Source organism: Neophocaena asiaeorientalis, unplaced genomic scaffold, assembly GCF_003031525.2.
Source record: "Neophocaena asiaeorientalis asiaeorientalis breed wild unplaced genomic scaffold, Neophocaena_asiaeorientalis_V1.1 scaffold136, whole genome shotgun sequence".
Taxonomy (NCBI): domain Eukaryota; kingdom Metazoa; phylum Chordata; class Mammalia; order Artiodactyla; family Phocoenidae; genus Neophocaena; species Neophocaena asiaeorientalis.
The window spans coordinates 1,664,154-1,680,306 of record NW_020185333.1 but is presented as its reverse complement, the minus strand read 5'-3'; the positions used below and the strand labels follow the sequence as shown (position 1 = coordinate 1,680,306).

At 43.1% G+C, this 16,153-nt stretch overlaps 1 protein-coding gene across 5 annotated transcripts in view; it reads left to right on the top strand.

The window, feature by feature from the left end:
- Window positions 1-9,628, top strand: part of SIDT1 (SID1 transmembrane family member 1) — an 84,641-nt gene extending 75,013 nt beyond the window's left edge. For all 5 annotated transcript variants that reach the window (XM_024735349.1, XM_024735347.1, XM_024735344.1 and 2 more), the window contains 5 exons: window positions 341-387; window positions 4,755-4,860; window positions 4,945-5,055; window positions 6,274-6,387; window positions 9,511-9,628. In XM_024735349.1, coding sequence (XP_024591117.1) covers window positions 341-387; window positions 4,755-4,860; window positions 4,945-5,055; window positions 6,274-6,387; window positions 9,511-9,573 — 441 coding nt within the window. In that variant the 3' untranslated portion in view covers window positions 9,574-9,628. The remainder of the gene's footprint in view (window positions 1-340; window positions 388-4,754; window positions 4,861-4,944; window positions 5,056-6,273; window positions 6,388-9,510) is intronic.
- Window positions 9,629-16,153: the final 6,525 nt, after the last annotated feature.

Genomic DNA, 16,153 nt, shown 5'->3' with positions numbered 1-16,153 from the left:
TAACTACTGAGTAATCAGCACATACCACCAGCCTTCCCGCCAAGAGGTGGGCCCAGGCGCCCAGCTCCTTTAAAAACTGGGGAGAAAACAGCAAGACTTCTGCTTTATTCACCAGGCTTTCTTTTACAGGGACGAGGTCACGTCTGTTTGCAGTCAGAGGCTTTGCCATTTAGTCCTCGTAGAGGACTTTCCAGTCATAGGCACAGCTCTCTTAAAACTACAGAAAAATTGTTTCCACCAAGGCAATTGTTTTCCCATAATTGATGCTTCCCCTATGGTAAGTTTTTTAAAAAGCAGTATGTGCGGCCCCTCATTTGATGTTTTCTTTCCTCCTTTCCAGGACAGAATGGTATTGCTCATCGTGGGGAATCTGGTTAACTGGTCCTTGTAAGTAGTCTTAGGAAAACACGTTTTTCTCTTTATTAATTTCTCTGTAACACCGTGGTTTAGCTTTCCTTGGCTGTCAATTTTATAAAGAAGTCTTAAATTAAGGAGAGCATAGGACTGTGCTTGTTCTAGTGACTTGAAAGAAAGCTATTTTTCGTCCTGCAAAGAATGCACTAGGAAGCTCTTGTGTACCAATAGTTGCCTCCCTTAAAGCAATGAGTTCAACACACTGATGCCTTGAGCTCATTTGTTCAACAAGACAAACATCAAATTTGCTATATCTAGGTGGATAAATTAGATTAGATATACATGCATATACACACATACACACATATATATAAAGAGAGACTACTTATGCCAGAAGCAGCAAAAATGCAACAGTTTTAAACTCTTTTTAGAACTTTCCATAAAGGCTACCCAGTAGGCATTTCTCTTTCTTACTAGGGGTGTGTGTGTGTGTGTGTGTGTGTGTGTGTGTGTGTGTGTGTGTCTTTCTCATTTCGTTCTTTCCCTCCAGGTCTCAATCTTCTTACTCTGCCTATATCATTTTTCTTCCTTTTCTTTTCCCTCATTATCACCTTGGTCTTGTTTCCTCAAATGACCTCTAAGTAGAACAGCGCAAAAGAAGTACAATTATGCTAGCTGTATTTTATGTATCTATTTTTTGCAACTTATTCTTAACTTACAAATGTGAATGAGTGAGATGTTTTATTGATCCCTCAAAAAATAAGTATGTTGAGCTGCTTTTATTAGTGGTTCTTAGCTGATGTGCTCCTCTGGGTCAGTGACCTTTGATAGAAAGGTGACACCCTACTCCTCCTCCCTTTAAGATACCAGATGCAGGGCTTCCCCGGTGGCGCAGTGGTTGAGAGTCCACCTGCCGATGCAGGGAACACGGGTTCATGTCCCGGTCCGGGAAGATCCCACACGCTGCGGAGCGGCTGGGCCCGTGAGCTATGGTCGCTGAGCCTGCGCGTCTGGAGCCTGTGCTCCGCAACGGGAGAGGCCACAGCAGTGAGAGGCCCACGTATCGAAAAAAAAAAAAAAAAGAGATGCAAAGAAATAAGCACACCATCAGGGATAAGCCAGAATCAAGTCATGAGAATTTGAATCTTATTTCAGGGCCACATGCTTCTGGAAGAAACTTCCCACAATATTGTTGCCCCAGGGTTTACCTTGGGGAAGGTCCATACCTGTGAAGGACTGTCCTTTACTCAGGGACACGTCAGGATGGATGATTCTTGGCCGTGGTCACCTGCGATGCTCTCTCGGCCACCCTTTTAGGGAAGACCCCACAGTCCTGGCGACTCTGTAAGACAGGATGGAGGGTGTTGAAAGGAGATACGATACTGAACAACTGATGATAGTGTCTGCAGGGTCAGAATCACCTAGCTGGTCCCTGCCTCTAGTAGAACTAAAATCAGACCCAAGTCTACAATCAGATTTAACAATCAATGGAAAGATATTCCATGCTCTTGGATTGGAAGAATTAATGTTGTTAAAATGGCCATACTACCCAAATCAATCTACAGATTTAATGTGATCCCTATCAAATTACCCATGACATTTTTCACAGAACTAGAATAATCCTAAAATTCATATGGAACCATAAAATACCCAGAACTGCCAAAGCAATCCTGAGGAAAAAGAACAAAGCAGGAGGCATAACCCTCCCAGACTTCAGACAATACTACAAAGTTACAGCAATCAAAACAGTGGGGTACTGGCACAAAAACAGACATATGAATCAACGGAACAGAACAGAGAGCCCAGAAATAAACCCACACACCTACGGTCAATCAATCTTTGACAAAGGAGGCAAAAATATACAATGGGTAAAAGACAGTCTCTCAGTAAGTGGTGTTGGGAAAGCTGGATAGCCACATGTAAATCAATGAAGTTAGAACACATCCTCACACCATACACAAACATAAACTGAAAATGGCTTAAAGACTTAAACATAAGATATGACACCATAAAACTCCTAGAAAAGATTATAGGCAAAACATTCTCTGGTATAAATCATACCAAAGTTTCTTAGGTCAGTCTCCCAAGGCAATAGAAATAAAAACAAAAATAAACAAATGGGACCTAATCAAACTTACAAGCTTTTGCACAGCAAGAGAAACCATAAACAAAAAGACAACCTATGGAATGGGAGAAAATATTTGCAAACAATGTGACCCAAAAGGGCTTAATTTCCAAAGTATATAAACAGCTCGTACAACTCAATAACAAAAAGACAACTCAATCAAAAAATGGGCAGAAGACCTAAATAGACTTTTCTCCAAAGAAGACATACTGATGGCCAATAGGCACATGAAAAGGTGCTCAGCATCACTAGTTATTAGAGAAATGCAAATCAAAACTACCTCACAATGGTCAGAATGGCCATAATTAAAACGTCTACAAATAAGTAATGCTAGAGAGGGTATGGAGAAAAGTGAACCCTCTACACTGTTGGTGGGAATGTAAGTTGGTTCAGCCACTATGGAAAACTGTATGGAGGTTCCTCAGAAAACTAAAAATAGAATTACCGTATGATCCAGCAATCCCACTCCTGGGCATATATCCAGAGAAAACTATAATTCAAAAAGATACATGCACCCCAATGTTCATAGAAGCACTACTCACAATAGCCAAGACATGGAAACAATCTAAATGTTTATTGACAGATGAATAAATAAAGAAGTTGTGGTACATATATACAATGGAATACTACTCAGCCAGAAAAACTGAAATAATGCCATTTGCAGCAATATGGATACAACTAGAGATTATCATACTAAGTAAGTCAGTCAGAAAGAGGAAGACAAATATCATATGATATCACTTACATGTGGAATCTAAAATATGGCACAAATGGACCTATTCACGAAACAGAAACAGATTCAGACATAGAGAACTGGCTTGTAGTTGCCAAGTATAGGGGGGCGGGGGAGGGATGGACTGGGAGTTTGGGGTTAGTAGATGCAAACTATTACATACAGAATGGATAAACAACAAGGTCATACTGTATAGCACAGGGAACTATACTCAATACCCTGGGACAAATCATAATGGACAAGAATATTAAAAAGAATGTATAGATGTGTATAACTGAGTCACTTTGCTGTACAGAAGAAATTAACATAACATTGTAAATCAACTATACTTCAATAAAAAATAAATTTTTAAAAAAATGAACAAAAACACTCCATTAATAACAGCTTTCCACTTGAAATACTTAGGAATAAACTTTGAAAGATGTATGGGATCTTTCTGCAGAAAATTTAATTACCTTATCAGGAGAGATAGAAGAAAACTTAGCTAAATGAAGAAAGATGGCATGCCCTGGGTGAGAAGATTAACTATTGTAAAGATAACAATTCTCAAGTTAATGTGTAAATTTAGAATTAGAAATGGAATGAAGTTAATAGGATTTTATTCTGAAATTATTTACCTAGTTAGACAAAATTGTCAAAGGTCTCTGCAAAAGGTTAACCGGAGAAAGGAGGGGCAGAGGACAGCCCAGCATTATTCAACGGAACTTTCTGGAATGATGTGTTTATTAGCCACGTGCGGTTATTGAGCACTTGAAACGTGGTGTGACTGAGGAAATGAATTTTCAATTTTTTTTAATTTTTATTAATTTTTATTTAAATAGCCACATGTGGTTACCACATTGGATAGTGCAAGCTAGCCTAACCTTTGTTAGAACATATTATAAAACATATTATAAAACAACAATAACACGATGAGCCACTGCTCCAAAACTAGAAATTATAAATTAGTGAATCAGGATGAAGAGGCCAGAAATCCAACTATATATATATATGTGCATGGTGTGTCTGTATTAAACATAAGCTTTCAAAACCAGGAGATAAGAAAGGGCTGTATAATAAAGACTTTTGTTAGAACGGAATAGAAATTTGGAGCAAAATTAAGGCCAAACCCCAACCAAAATAAACTTCAGTATTAATTTAGACAGCTAGCAAAAATTTGGTAATGTGTGTCAAGCCAGGTATTGAGATAATTCTATGTCTAGTAATCTATTCTAACCATCTTAAATGCAAAAAGAAAACGAAAGCACAATATGTCGGAAGGTATTTATTGTTGCAGTTTTTAATAATAGTGCACAACTGAAGGACGAAGAGAAAACTCTTCATTTCCACTAGAGAGGTAGGATGATTGCTTATGGTACATCCACTGATAGGAACCTCACAATCGTTAAAAATGAATGTTCTGAGGAAGACGTAATGAATTGAAAGTTACTTACAACATTTTTAAATTCCCCTCCCACCAGAAATGGGGGTGTGGGAGTGAAAAAGCCAATAATGTTACAAGTCCACCTTCATAGCTACAAAATAATTCCTCTGTGTGCTCAGTGCCCTCTTTGGACTGATCTATCGACCCAGGGACTTTGCCTCCTACATGCTGGGCATCTTCATCTGTAACCTGCTGCTCTACCTGGCCTTTTACGTCATCATGAAGGTAAGATTGGCGGCTGGGAGCCGGGCACCGCGGGCCCTCCTTGGGTGATGCATGCAGCTTGGCAGCAGCGCTTCTCACCCACAGCTTCGCAGCTCCGAGAAGATCCTCCTGATCCCGCTCTTCTGCATCGTTGCCACCGCTGCGGTGTGGGCCGCTGCCTTGTATTTCTTCTTCCAGAATCTCAGCAGCTGGGAGGTAAGAGGGCAGTTTTCTTTTCCAGGATGACATTCTCTCTCCATCTTGCCTTTCTGACCTTCCTACCTCCCTCTCTTCATGTGTTTGTTGCTGTTTATCTTTTTTATGTTCTCTGACATGAATGCTTTCTCTAAAGGGGATGGTTTTCAATATCCACACGTGACTGCTCAATAAATGGCACGTCATCATTATAAGGGTGGCACCTCTTAAAAACCAAGCTCTACCAACACTGCAAACGTGATCTTCATTATGTGTTCCCAGTGGATGTTTAATACGTACAGGAACCTTGCTTAGTGTATCTTCTCCACCTTATCATAGTCACCATAAACAAATAGACAGGTGCAGGTGTTTATAAATCCATTTCACAGATAGGAAAGCTGAGGCCTAGGAAACTGGTGATGTATCTGAGGCACAGAACAGGGAAGAAGTCTTAGCTCTCCATCACCATAATCACCACAGGCAACTTTAGAACATTTTTATCACCCCAGGAAAAAACCCGCATCCGTTAGCAGTCAATCACCATTTCTCCCTAACCCCTTAGCCTTAGGCAATCACCAATCTATCTTTTGTCTCTACAGATCTACCTATTCTGGACATTTCATATCAATGGAATCACATTACATGTGGTCTTTGGCTTCTCTTCCTAATGGTTCCTAGGTCCACCCATGTGTAGATGTTATCAGTACTTCATGTTTTTATTGCTGAATATTCCATTGTATGGATATACCTCATTTTATCTACCCGTTCAGCAGTCTATCGACATTTAAGTTGTTTCCGCTTCTTGGCTTTTATGAATGCTGCTGCTGTGAACAACTGTGGTCAAGTTTTGTGTGGACGTATGTTTTCTTGGAAGCTAACTTTTTTTTTTTTTTTTTTTTTTTGGGGGACGCGGGCCCCCCCCTTTTGTGGCCCCTCGGGCCTCTCATTGTTGTGGCCTCTCCCACTGCGGAGCACAGGCTCCGGACGCGCAGGCTCAGCGGCCATGGCTCACGGGCCCAGCCGCTCCGCAGCATGTGGGATCTTCCCGGACCAGGGCACGAACCCGTGTCCCCTGCATCGGCAGGCGGACTCTCAACCACTGCGCCACCAGGGAAGTCCGGAAGCTAACTTTTTGACCCAGGCATCTAGTAGTGACTTTTTAGGTTTCTGGATACTCAGCCCTCTAAGAAGTTGAACTGTGGGAATGCCCCCACTACATCCTGCCTCACCTTCTTCCAGGGAACGCCAGCCGAATCCCGAGAGAAGAATCGAGAGTGTATCCTGCTGGATTTCTTTGATGACCATGACATCTGGCACTTCCTCTCTGCTACTGCCCTGTTTTTCTCATTCTTGGTGAGTTTATAAAAACTTTTTTCATTTCTTCTTGCTTTACATCCTGTACCCCTTTTTTTCTCTTCCCCTCTTTCTTACATCCCCTTTTGTATTTTTAATTTCCCTTTCCAAGTCTTCATTATAATTCAATGTACAGAATTTCTTTTTTACACTGTATCCTTAGGTTAGATCTTTATTTTCATTCTCCTTTTACTCTTCAATACTTTAAGACACAGAGTGATAAAATAATTTTCCTTCAGTTGTGCAATGTTTGGACTGAATTGTTGATTAGAACTCACATGCCCAAATCCCCCGGGAACCACTTTTGGCATTGGCTACAATCTCAGCCACACTAGGTTATTCCTTCTTGTGCTATACTCACATTCCTCCCCCTCTTCCAGTCTCACTGCATGTCTTACAAACATTTCACAAGTTCTTGGAGTGGCTCAGGATAGCAGGCAGGCCTCTTTTTGCCTTCTAACCAGTCTCTTCCAAATCTCTCCTGTAGTCCCTCCATTTTTTGCCCAAACACCTTTCCAGAAGCCATGCATATTATAACAACCCAGGAGGAGAACTCCCAGCCTACTTCCATCTTAATTTTGACTTTTCCAAAATAAAAGCCCATGGTGCCTGTACACAAGGTCATTTAACAAATAACACTGGGTTGGCCAAAAAGTGCCTTCAGTTTTTAAGTAAAAATAAAGGACATTTTTCATTTTCACCAAGAACTTTATTGAACAACGTATTCACCCTTTTGTTCCACTACCTTCTGCCACTTTTCAGGCAACTTCATAATTCCATCTTCCCAAAACTTTTTATCTTTTTGAGCAAAGAACTGTTCCAGGTGCCTTTTAGAGTCTTCCAGGGAATTGAATTTTTTTCCATTAAGAGAATTTTGTAAAGACCAAAATAAATGGAAATCCGAAGGTGCAAAGTCTGCTGAATACAGCAGATGAATCAGAACTTCCCAGCCAAGCTGTAATAGTTTTTGCCTGGTCATCAAAGAAACATGTGGTCTTGTGTTATCTTGATGGAAGATGATGCATTTTCTGTTGACTAATTCTGGATGCTTTTCGTCGAGTGCTGCTTTCAGTTGGTCTGATTGGGAGCAGAACTGGTTGGAATTAATCATTTGGTTTTCTGGAATTAGCTCATGATAGAGGACTCCCTTCCAATCCCACCATATACACAGCATCACCTTCTTTGGATGAAGACCGACCTTTGGTGTGGTTGGTGGTGGTTCATTTCGCTTGCCCCACAGTCTCTTCCATTCCACTTTATTGTACAGTATCCACTTTTCATTGCCTGTCACAATTTGTTTTAAAAACGGAACTTTTTATGTTTGTTTTTTATTTTTGGCCGTGTTGGGTCTTCGTTGCTGTGCACGGGCTTTCTCTAGTTGTGGCGAGCGGGGGCTACTCTTTGTTGCAGTGCACGAGCTTCTCATTGCAGTGGCTTCTCTTGTTGCGGAGCATGGGTTCTAGGTGCACGGGCTTCAGTAGTTGTGGCGCGCAGGCTCAGTAGTTGTGGCGCACAGGCTTAGTTGCTCTGAGGCATGTGGGATCTTCCCAGTCCAGGGATCAAACCCGTGTCCCCTGCATTAGCAGGCAGATTCTTAACCACTGCACCACCAGGGAAGCCCAAAACCAGAACGTTTTCATTACGTTTAAGTAGAGAATCACATGTGGAAATACAGTCAAGAAGGTTTTTTTCGCTTAACTCAATGTGAAACCCAAACATCAAAGTGATTCACATAACCAAGCTGGTGCAAATGATTTTCAGCGCTTGATTTAGATATTTTGAGTATGTCGGCTATCTCCCGTGTGGTATAACGTTGATCGTTCTCGATTAATGTCTCGATTTGATCGCTATCAACTTCAATTGGTCTACCCGACTGTGGAGCATCGTCCAGCGAGAATTCTCCAGCACGAAACTTCACAAACCACTTTTGACACGTTCGATCAGTCACAGCACCTTCTCCATACACTACACAAATCTTTTTTTTGCGTTTCAGTTGTTTTTACCTTTCTTGAAATAATAAAGCATAATATGCCAAAAATGTTGTTTTTCTTCCGTCTTCAATATTAAAATGGCTACACAAAAACTCGCCAATTTTGATAGGTCTCTTTTTAAATGCACGCTGATAGGACAGCTGTCACACACAATCTAACAAAATTGTTCCAAATGAAGTTTGGACAACTCAGTGCTACTAGGGCCATCTCACGGAAAAACCCGAACGAACCTTTTGGCCAGCCCAATATTAGGCCTCCTGGTTTCACGCTGCCCACTTACTTTAGTCTTCTCCATGTAACCTCAAGAGTGGAGCAGGGCTACCCCCTTGTGGCCAGTTGGGGAAGTTTAACCAGTCTGTATAAACATCATTCCTGAAGGCTTTTATCTTTGATAGTCACCTTCTCTAGAGAGACAGAGACAACAAAAGTAGAGCTAAGGGTTCCATGTGGAGACAGTGATGGTAGAGGAAACTAAAAATGGAGGATTAGGGTACAATTCTTATATGGCAATATTCTATGCAACAAGATTTCATTCCGTTTAGGTCCCGACCCAAATGTCCCCTCCTAAGTGGTAATGATGTCCCTGGCCACCCAATGAAAAACAAAATTTTATACATATACAACTGAATCACTTTGCTGTATGCCTGAAACTATCACAACATTGTTAACCAACTATACTCCAATATAAAATAAAAATACAAAATTTAGAAAAATAAAATTTTAACCAAAAACTTTTTTTTACCTCGCCCCATCCCATACTTCCTATATCCCCACCACAGTTTAATTATTATTCTTGGTACATATTACTAGCTAACGTACTTGACTTTGCTCATGCGTTTACTTCACGTCTGAAGCCCTCTCTCAAATGTAAGCCCCACCAGGGTAGGGATTTTTGTCTCTTTTGTTCTAAGCCATATCTCTAGCACGTGGAATAGCACTTAATAGACCCTTGATAAATATTTGAATTAATAAATGAACTATGTAATTATGACAAGTGCCTGTTAAGAGCACGGTGTTGCAGAAAGCTGCAGAAGACATGAAAACAAATAAGGGCACTTGTGAGTCTTTGGGAGAAAATAGGGATTTATTGCAACTGTGGGTTCCTCTCATTTCTCTGCCTCTATCATTTCAGGTTTTGTTAACCCTGGATGATGACCTGGATGTGGTTCGGAGAGACCAGATCCCTGTCTTTTAAGCCTCCAGCATGGAGAGCAGGGAGAGAGAGCAACCAATCTTGGTGCTGTTTCATGAAAAATACAGGGACTGCAGCAAAATAACCACTGCCAAATGCTCCACTCACCCTCTGTTGGGTTGGCTCTGTACACATTCCTGCAGGGAGGAGAGGAGATACAGGGGGACCCAAACCTGCAAGAAGGGAAGCAGAAGGGAGGCGGCAACTGTGGACAGAGTCAAGCCCTTCAGAGTCGAAAAACACCCACCATCCCCTTCTGTCACTACTCTGAGTTAGACATGGACAAAAGCTGCATCGAAGTTGACCTTGGGACCACTCCCACCCTCACCTGATATTCGCCAGCCATGGGGAGACCATGCTGCTCTCCACCCTCCAGCTGCCTCCCCGCCCAGAAACTCCAGGGTGGCCCCCATGCACCTCTGTAACATCTGCTGCTCTAGACATCCCAAAACACCAGCCCACTTCTCCGAAGTCCTGGAATGATGTGATTCCTTAGAGTCTGGTAGAGGGGTGGCCCCAAGGCCCTACCCAATTGGGATAGATGTTTTGTAGCACCAGCTCGTCACCTCCACCAAAGGAATGCTGTACGCTTCCCCCAGGTTCCTGACCACGTTAGGAGGACTCTTACATCAGGCTGGGTCACCCGTTCCTGGCAGGTAACTGTCCCTGAGACCAAGGTGTGGGTGCTTCCCTGTTCCTTGGTGTCTTCATCTCACCTCTGTGTGTTGACCCCCTGACTCAGGCTCTACCTTCTTGGGAAGGCCACTTCTCCACAGACCAGCTCCAAGGCGGAAGGGGAAATGGGAAAACTCTTCCAGCAGCAGGAGGCACCAGAGGAATGACCGACAGCACTAGGAGACTGGTGACATCAGCATCAAGCACTCAGGCCTCACGTTAAGGACTTGGGCTCCTGGAGTACATTCAGTGAAGGCAATTAGGCCTCCAAGTCAAATAGCTCCATTCTGTGCCTGCATCACCCTTGGGGAAGAAATAAGTGTTCTAAGCAGGGGCACTGCTCTCGGGCTCCTGTACAACCGGCCAAGCCCCTCCTCTGCTGCTTTATGCAGATCAGGGGCTTTAGACTTTCTCCTGAGTTTCTCTGGAGGCCAGTCTCAGGGTGAACACATCTCACTCCTCCTCTCCAGTTGCAAAGAGCTCAGCCGGTTTGGGGGCGGGGCGGTTGTCTCTCTGACACACCTGATTCACATTCACTCCTCAGGATGGTATTGAAACACTCAGTGTCCCACTTCACTCTCTCACTGTCCAGCAGCTCTGCCCCCAGGAAGTCCCATTTTGACCAAACTCCTGTATTACCTGCGATATGACGTCATCAGAAAATTTACATGCAAATGTGCATACACAGATATATTTGCCTGTGAAATTGAAGTCACCTTCTCACCTCTGCTTTCTTGATCCTTCATTAGAAGGATCCTTCATTCTTTTTAAAATATATATATATAATTTTCTCTAAAATAATGTTCAAAAACACATTTTGGAAGTTTGAATGGCAAACTTTCCCTGATTTTAAGAACACAAAGATGCTTTCAATGAAACATTATGATTTTTTTCTAAAATGCCCCCAGATTCATAATTGGTGTTGTTATTCTTTATTCCTTAAAAATTGTTGGCTTCCATAGGCCATATGAAGGCCACCTATTAAATGGTTGTATCAATCTAACATTTAAAATAAATTTCGAACCTGTTTAACTTGGCTGATTTGACCTAATTCTTTTATTTTTAATGCACTAAAAGTTTTCAAATCCAAAAAAAAGCGGGGGTGTGGGGTGGTGCAGAATGCAAACGACAAAGTCTGTTCAAGCAGCCCTGTGGCCTGAAGTGAATAAATTGTAGGACACATTACCCGTTCGGTAGCTTGTCTGGGAAATATGTCCATGGAAATGGGGAAGGGGCCCCAGAGAAATGGATGGACTCTGCTGCTGTATTCTTGACCGTTTTCTGACAAAGTCTGTCTTGTGCTACAAACTTACACGTTGTGGTCAGTTTTGTTCTCTGCAGCAGGACGAAAAACCCAGACCAAGCCTGCTCTTATAAATATCAATTCTAAATGTACCTGTTGCTAGCTTTTTCTATAGTGCTGATTTGTGCATGGTTGGAGGCAACAAGAAAGTCACTCAGCTGCGTCTGTAGGGTTGATAGGAACTCGGGGTGGAGGAGGCAGCCACAGTTACTCACAGTGGTCCCTCATCCACATGTAGCACAGGCCTGTGTGACTTTTGTCTGTCCTCATGGACTTCTCTCTTCACAAGAGAAGGGAAGGCAACTCTGAAAGCTGAGTCCAACAGGAGGGTAACGGGAGCCAGCCAGCCACTGAGAAGAGGCTCTTGGCAGAGAGGCCCAGGGTAATAAGAGCAGCTCCCTTGGAGGACAGAGGTGTGGCAGCCAGAGGGGCAAAACCACACATAAAAAAGGCCTCTTCACACCTCTGACAAATGCTGGGGAGGCAGCCCCACCTGTTAACACTGGATGGCTGAGGGATTAGCCCGGTTTTATTTTAGCAGCAGGAGAAGCCAGTGGAAAACCAGAGTCTATCTGGGGAAGGGACTTTCCATGGTTGAAGGAGATCACCGAGTCAGCTCCTGGGGTAAAGAGAGTGGCAGCTTCTTCTTTTGTAGCTCCAAGCTGCCACCAGAATGTCCCGTGGGGTCGCAAAATGCATGTGTCGGGGAAACAAATAATACCCAAATGTTTCTCCTCCTGGGAGACAGTCTCTCTGTCTAAAACTTGGGAAAAAGGGAAAAACAAAGAGAAACATTCTTCATAGAAGGAACAGTTGAATCCGAGAAAAACTCTTGAATCAGACTTTAGTCCACATATGTTCACCTGCTTGCTGTGTGACCTTGTGCAATCTTCTGGAACTCTCTGATCTTTATTGCCACATCTACATGACGCGACATGAAGGTGACAAGAAGGTGACATGAAGGTAGAGCACCTGGAGCGGTGCCCGCAGAGAGAGTCCTCACCTGCACCTCTCGAATCCTGCAGGGTGGCAGGGCCAGAGCAGGTCTCCCTGCTGGGCTGGCACCTCTCGCCCAAGGGGGCCCCTCATTGAAACCAGCTATGCTGTTTCCTGTCCTCAGTTCCAGGAGGCCCTGAAGGGGCTGGGAGGTCTCTTTACCTTCAGAGAAACTGCCCAGAATTATCACACCTCCCAGCCCCCCTCCTTGCCCTTTAATTGCTGCATTTCATCATCTTTGGCCGTTAATACTCCAACGCAGATGAAAAATTGCTGCCAAAGCTGGGGCCAAGTGGAAAGTCTGGCTGTGTATAAAGTCACACCTCGTTACTGCCAGTTCTACTCTGGGAATCTCAAAGAAAACCTAGACTTTCTCCTCTCTCCAGCATCTATAGCTACTACAGTCCAGGGGATGCCAGGTGCAAACGTTTCCCCCGACCCTTATCACCAAATGTTCCGTAGGGAAAGCCTGGATGAAGAGGGACTTCAGCCTGCGGGTGACAAAACAGGTCCCAGAGGAAGCCTGGGAGGGTCGCTCTGGTTTTGAAATGATTCTAATGTCCCCTGGTGAAACTGAGGAAAAGCGTTATGAGTAAAGATACAACTAGCTTCTGCCTGAAGCAACGTAAAACCCAAAATTATGTTTACCATAATTTTGCCCAGCTTACAGTCATTTTTTTGCTTTGTTTTTAAATGCTGGTGTTAGGGAACCGGGTTCATTTTACCTGAAGCACCGCAACCAAAACGCGGAGACACTGACGTCTGCAGCAAAGACAGGGCTTATCCGCAAGGCAGCCAAGGGAGAAAACGCGAGAACAAATCTCAAACCCTCCACCCCGAAGGGAGGAGGCGGGGGTATTTATGGGACGAGGAATGAAGAAGCAGGCTGCTCTGAGGCACGCGAGCGTGCGAAGCCGGGGAGGCGGGGAAAGGTGATTGGGAAAACGTGCCGTCATCACCATGCTGCGCAGACTTAGCTAGGCTACGGGCCTCTGCACGTTCCAAAGGTCACGGGTGGACACTCGCGCATGCCCAGTTGGAAGGTCAGTGGTCCGGCCTAGTTTCAACAAGCTCAGCTGAGCTAGATACAACCTGCTCCAAATTCCTGGAAAGCAACTCAGGCAGTTTCTTGTTTGGGCCTTGTGCTTCTTGGAGAACAGGCAAGCCTTAAAATGACATTGATTGGTGAAGGCAGGGGAAATGGATTTGACTAATTACCCACGGTTTTGGTGGGGACAAGATATAGTTCTGTGGCTAAGTTCAAATGTCTCCTCAATATTAAGGCACCATCGTCAATAAGGTTAATGACCTGCTGAATCTTAGGCCTTAACACACATGAATTCAAATAAGCTTGGCAAGGGTCATGGATCAGCCTTTTTCAATGAGTTTCTAAAAGGCCATAGTAATAGAGTTTTCACTTGGACGGGATTCCTCTGCAAAAAGAAACCGATTTTTAGACTTTTTTGACCCCTGTGAACTCCAAGGGGGGCGGGGTTTGCAGTTCATCATATGGTTTTCCTGAAGTAGGGTCTTACTATTCTTATTAAAGTACAAGGAGGGCTAAGTGGTGACCAATGTTGACAAAGAATTACCCTTTGCTCCTCCAGTCTTAGGGAAATGGAGCTCTGCGTTCTTTCTGAATATCTCTACATTAGAAGTTTTCATGATTTTTCCTGAACTAAATTTTTTAAAACCCCATGGTTTTATCCTACCTTTTTTTCATTCCCTGTCATCTAAGCCTTATCCTTTTCATTGGAGATGAAAAATAGCTAACCGTCATAGAATAGCCTTGAAGTTATATCACATTTCAGTCATGCTAATGTCTGGGTGTCTCATTTCTCATCCCAGAACGTGCAATCCCACTATGGTTGGCTCCTGGGCCCCTAATTTCCTCTAACCCTGTAACTCTTGATATTTTTTTTTAAACTCTTGACATTCTTTGTGAATTAGGACTCTAAGTCCTTTAAACAGAAGACTATCCATAATAATTCAAAAGCTCTCTCTTTTAAGGTGCTCTAATGTTGCCAACACAGAAAAATGTTGATTTGAGTTTTATGATTTATTTTTATAAGTACACTTTTTAAAAAATTAATTAATTAATTATTTGGTTGCACCAGGTCTTAGCTGCGGCAAGCGGGCTCCTTAGTTGCAGTACATGGGCTCCTTAGTTGTGGTATATGGGCTTCTTAGTCGTGGCATGAGAACTCTTAGTTGCAGCATGCATGTGAGATCTAGTTCCCTGACCAGGGATCAAACCCGGGCCCCCTGCATTGGGAGCACGGAGTCTTATCCATTGTGCCACCAGGTGAGTCCTGCATTTTATGATTTTTATTACATTGCTTATCTGAGAGTTTCACAAGGCTCAGTACCCATTTCTAGGCAGGTCCCTTTGAGGAAGAGGACAAATTCAGGCCTAAGGTTTAGGCTTCTGTCTCAGTGTGGGATACCTTGTAAAGTAACCTGCTTTTTAGGAGGTCCATTTCCCCTTTATCCTCTCCTTCCTCACCATTTCTCTGTTCATTTACATAGAGTCAGAAATACTGCTTCAGTCAATGGTCAGTCAAGAAATATCTGGGCCAAGCACTGTGAGGAACTGGGCAAAGCAATGGGCAAAACACCCAGTCTCTTCAATCACGGGGTCTATGGTCCAAAAGGGGAGAGATGCATGAAACAAGTAACTTGTTCATTATAAGTGGGCAAAGAGCTCCAAGAAGAGAATGGCCTTAGAAGAATCTTACTAGGTACAGACGCAAAGGAAGTCCAAGTAATTATCAGCAATTTTTATCCCTAGATGTGAGGCCCCTAAGTTGCTGCCCCTAGAACCGATTATTAAAACAGCAAACATTTGTCATCGGACATTCTGCCAAGGGTTTTATATACATTCCATGCTGGATCCTGAAACACTCACCACCAACAACCCCATGAAGTCGGTATTATTACTATCATCCCCATTTGCCAGACAGAGAAACTGAAACTTAGAGAAGTCGATGTCCACTAGATGAAGTGAAAGGTGCAGAAGCCTGGATTAAGAGTCAGGAATGGGTGGTTCAGGTAACAAGAACAGAGACAGGGAAGGTGGATGGTGTTGCAGCCCTTATTTGTTCATGTATCTATATATGCAAAACACACAGCCTAGAATTCTATAACCCTTGAACATATTAACAAAAAGAAAAGGTTTTTCCAAAATTCAGAAGATGTGTCTGTTATATGAACCTGAGTGACAGTGAAACCTATCGTGCTTTAGGAAAGTCAACCAATAAAACTGCAGCTGTGGATCATTTTGGCTCTTTAAACTGGAACAGCAGGATTCAGAGGACTCTTGTTTCAGTTTCTAAGCTTGTAAAGTTAAGGACCAAAGTCCTTTTTATACATTCAATGACTGCATTTGGCAAAGGGCTGTAGACCCAAAGATTCATTTTAAATTGAAATATATGTAGCATAAGGTGTCAGGTTTCTACTGGGAACCTGTTGGTTCAGAAACAAAATTAACAGTGGAGAGAAAGCACAGGCATAAGAAATGTGGTTTTTTCGGTTTGGTTTTGTTTTTTATCTGCATTGGCTCTTAGCTTCGGCGTGCGGGATCTTTTGTTGAGGCATGCGGGAACTTTT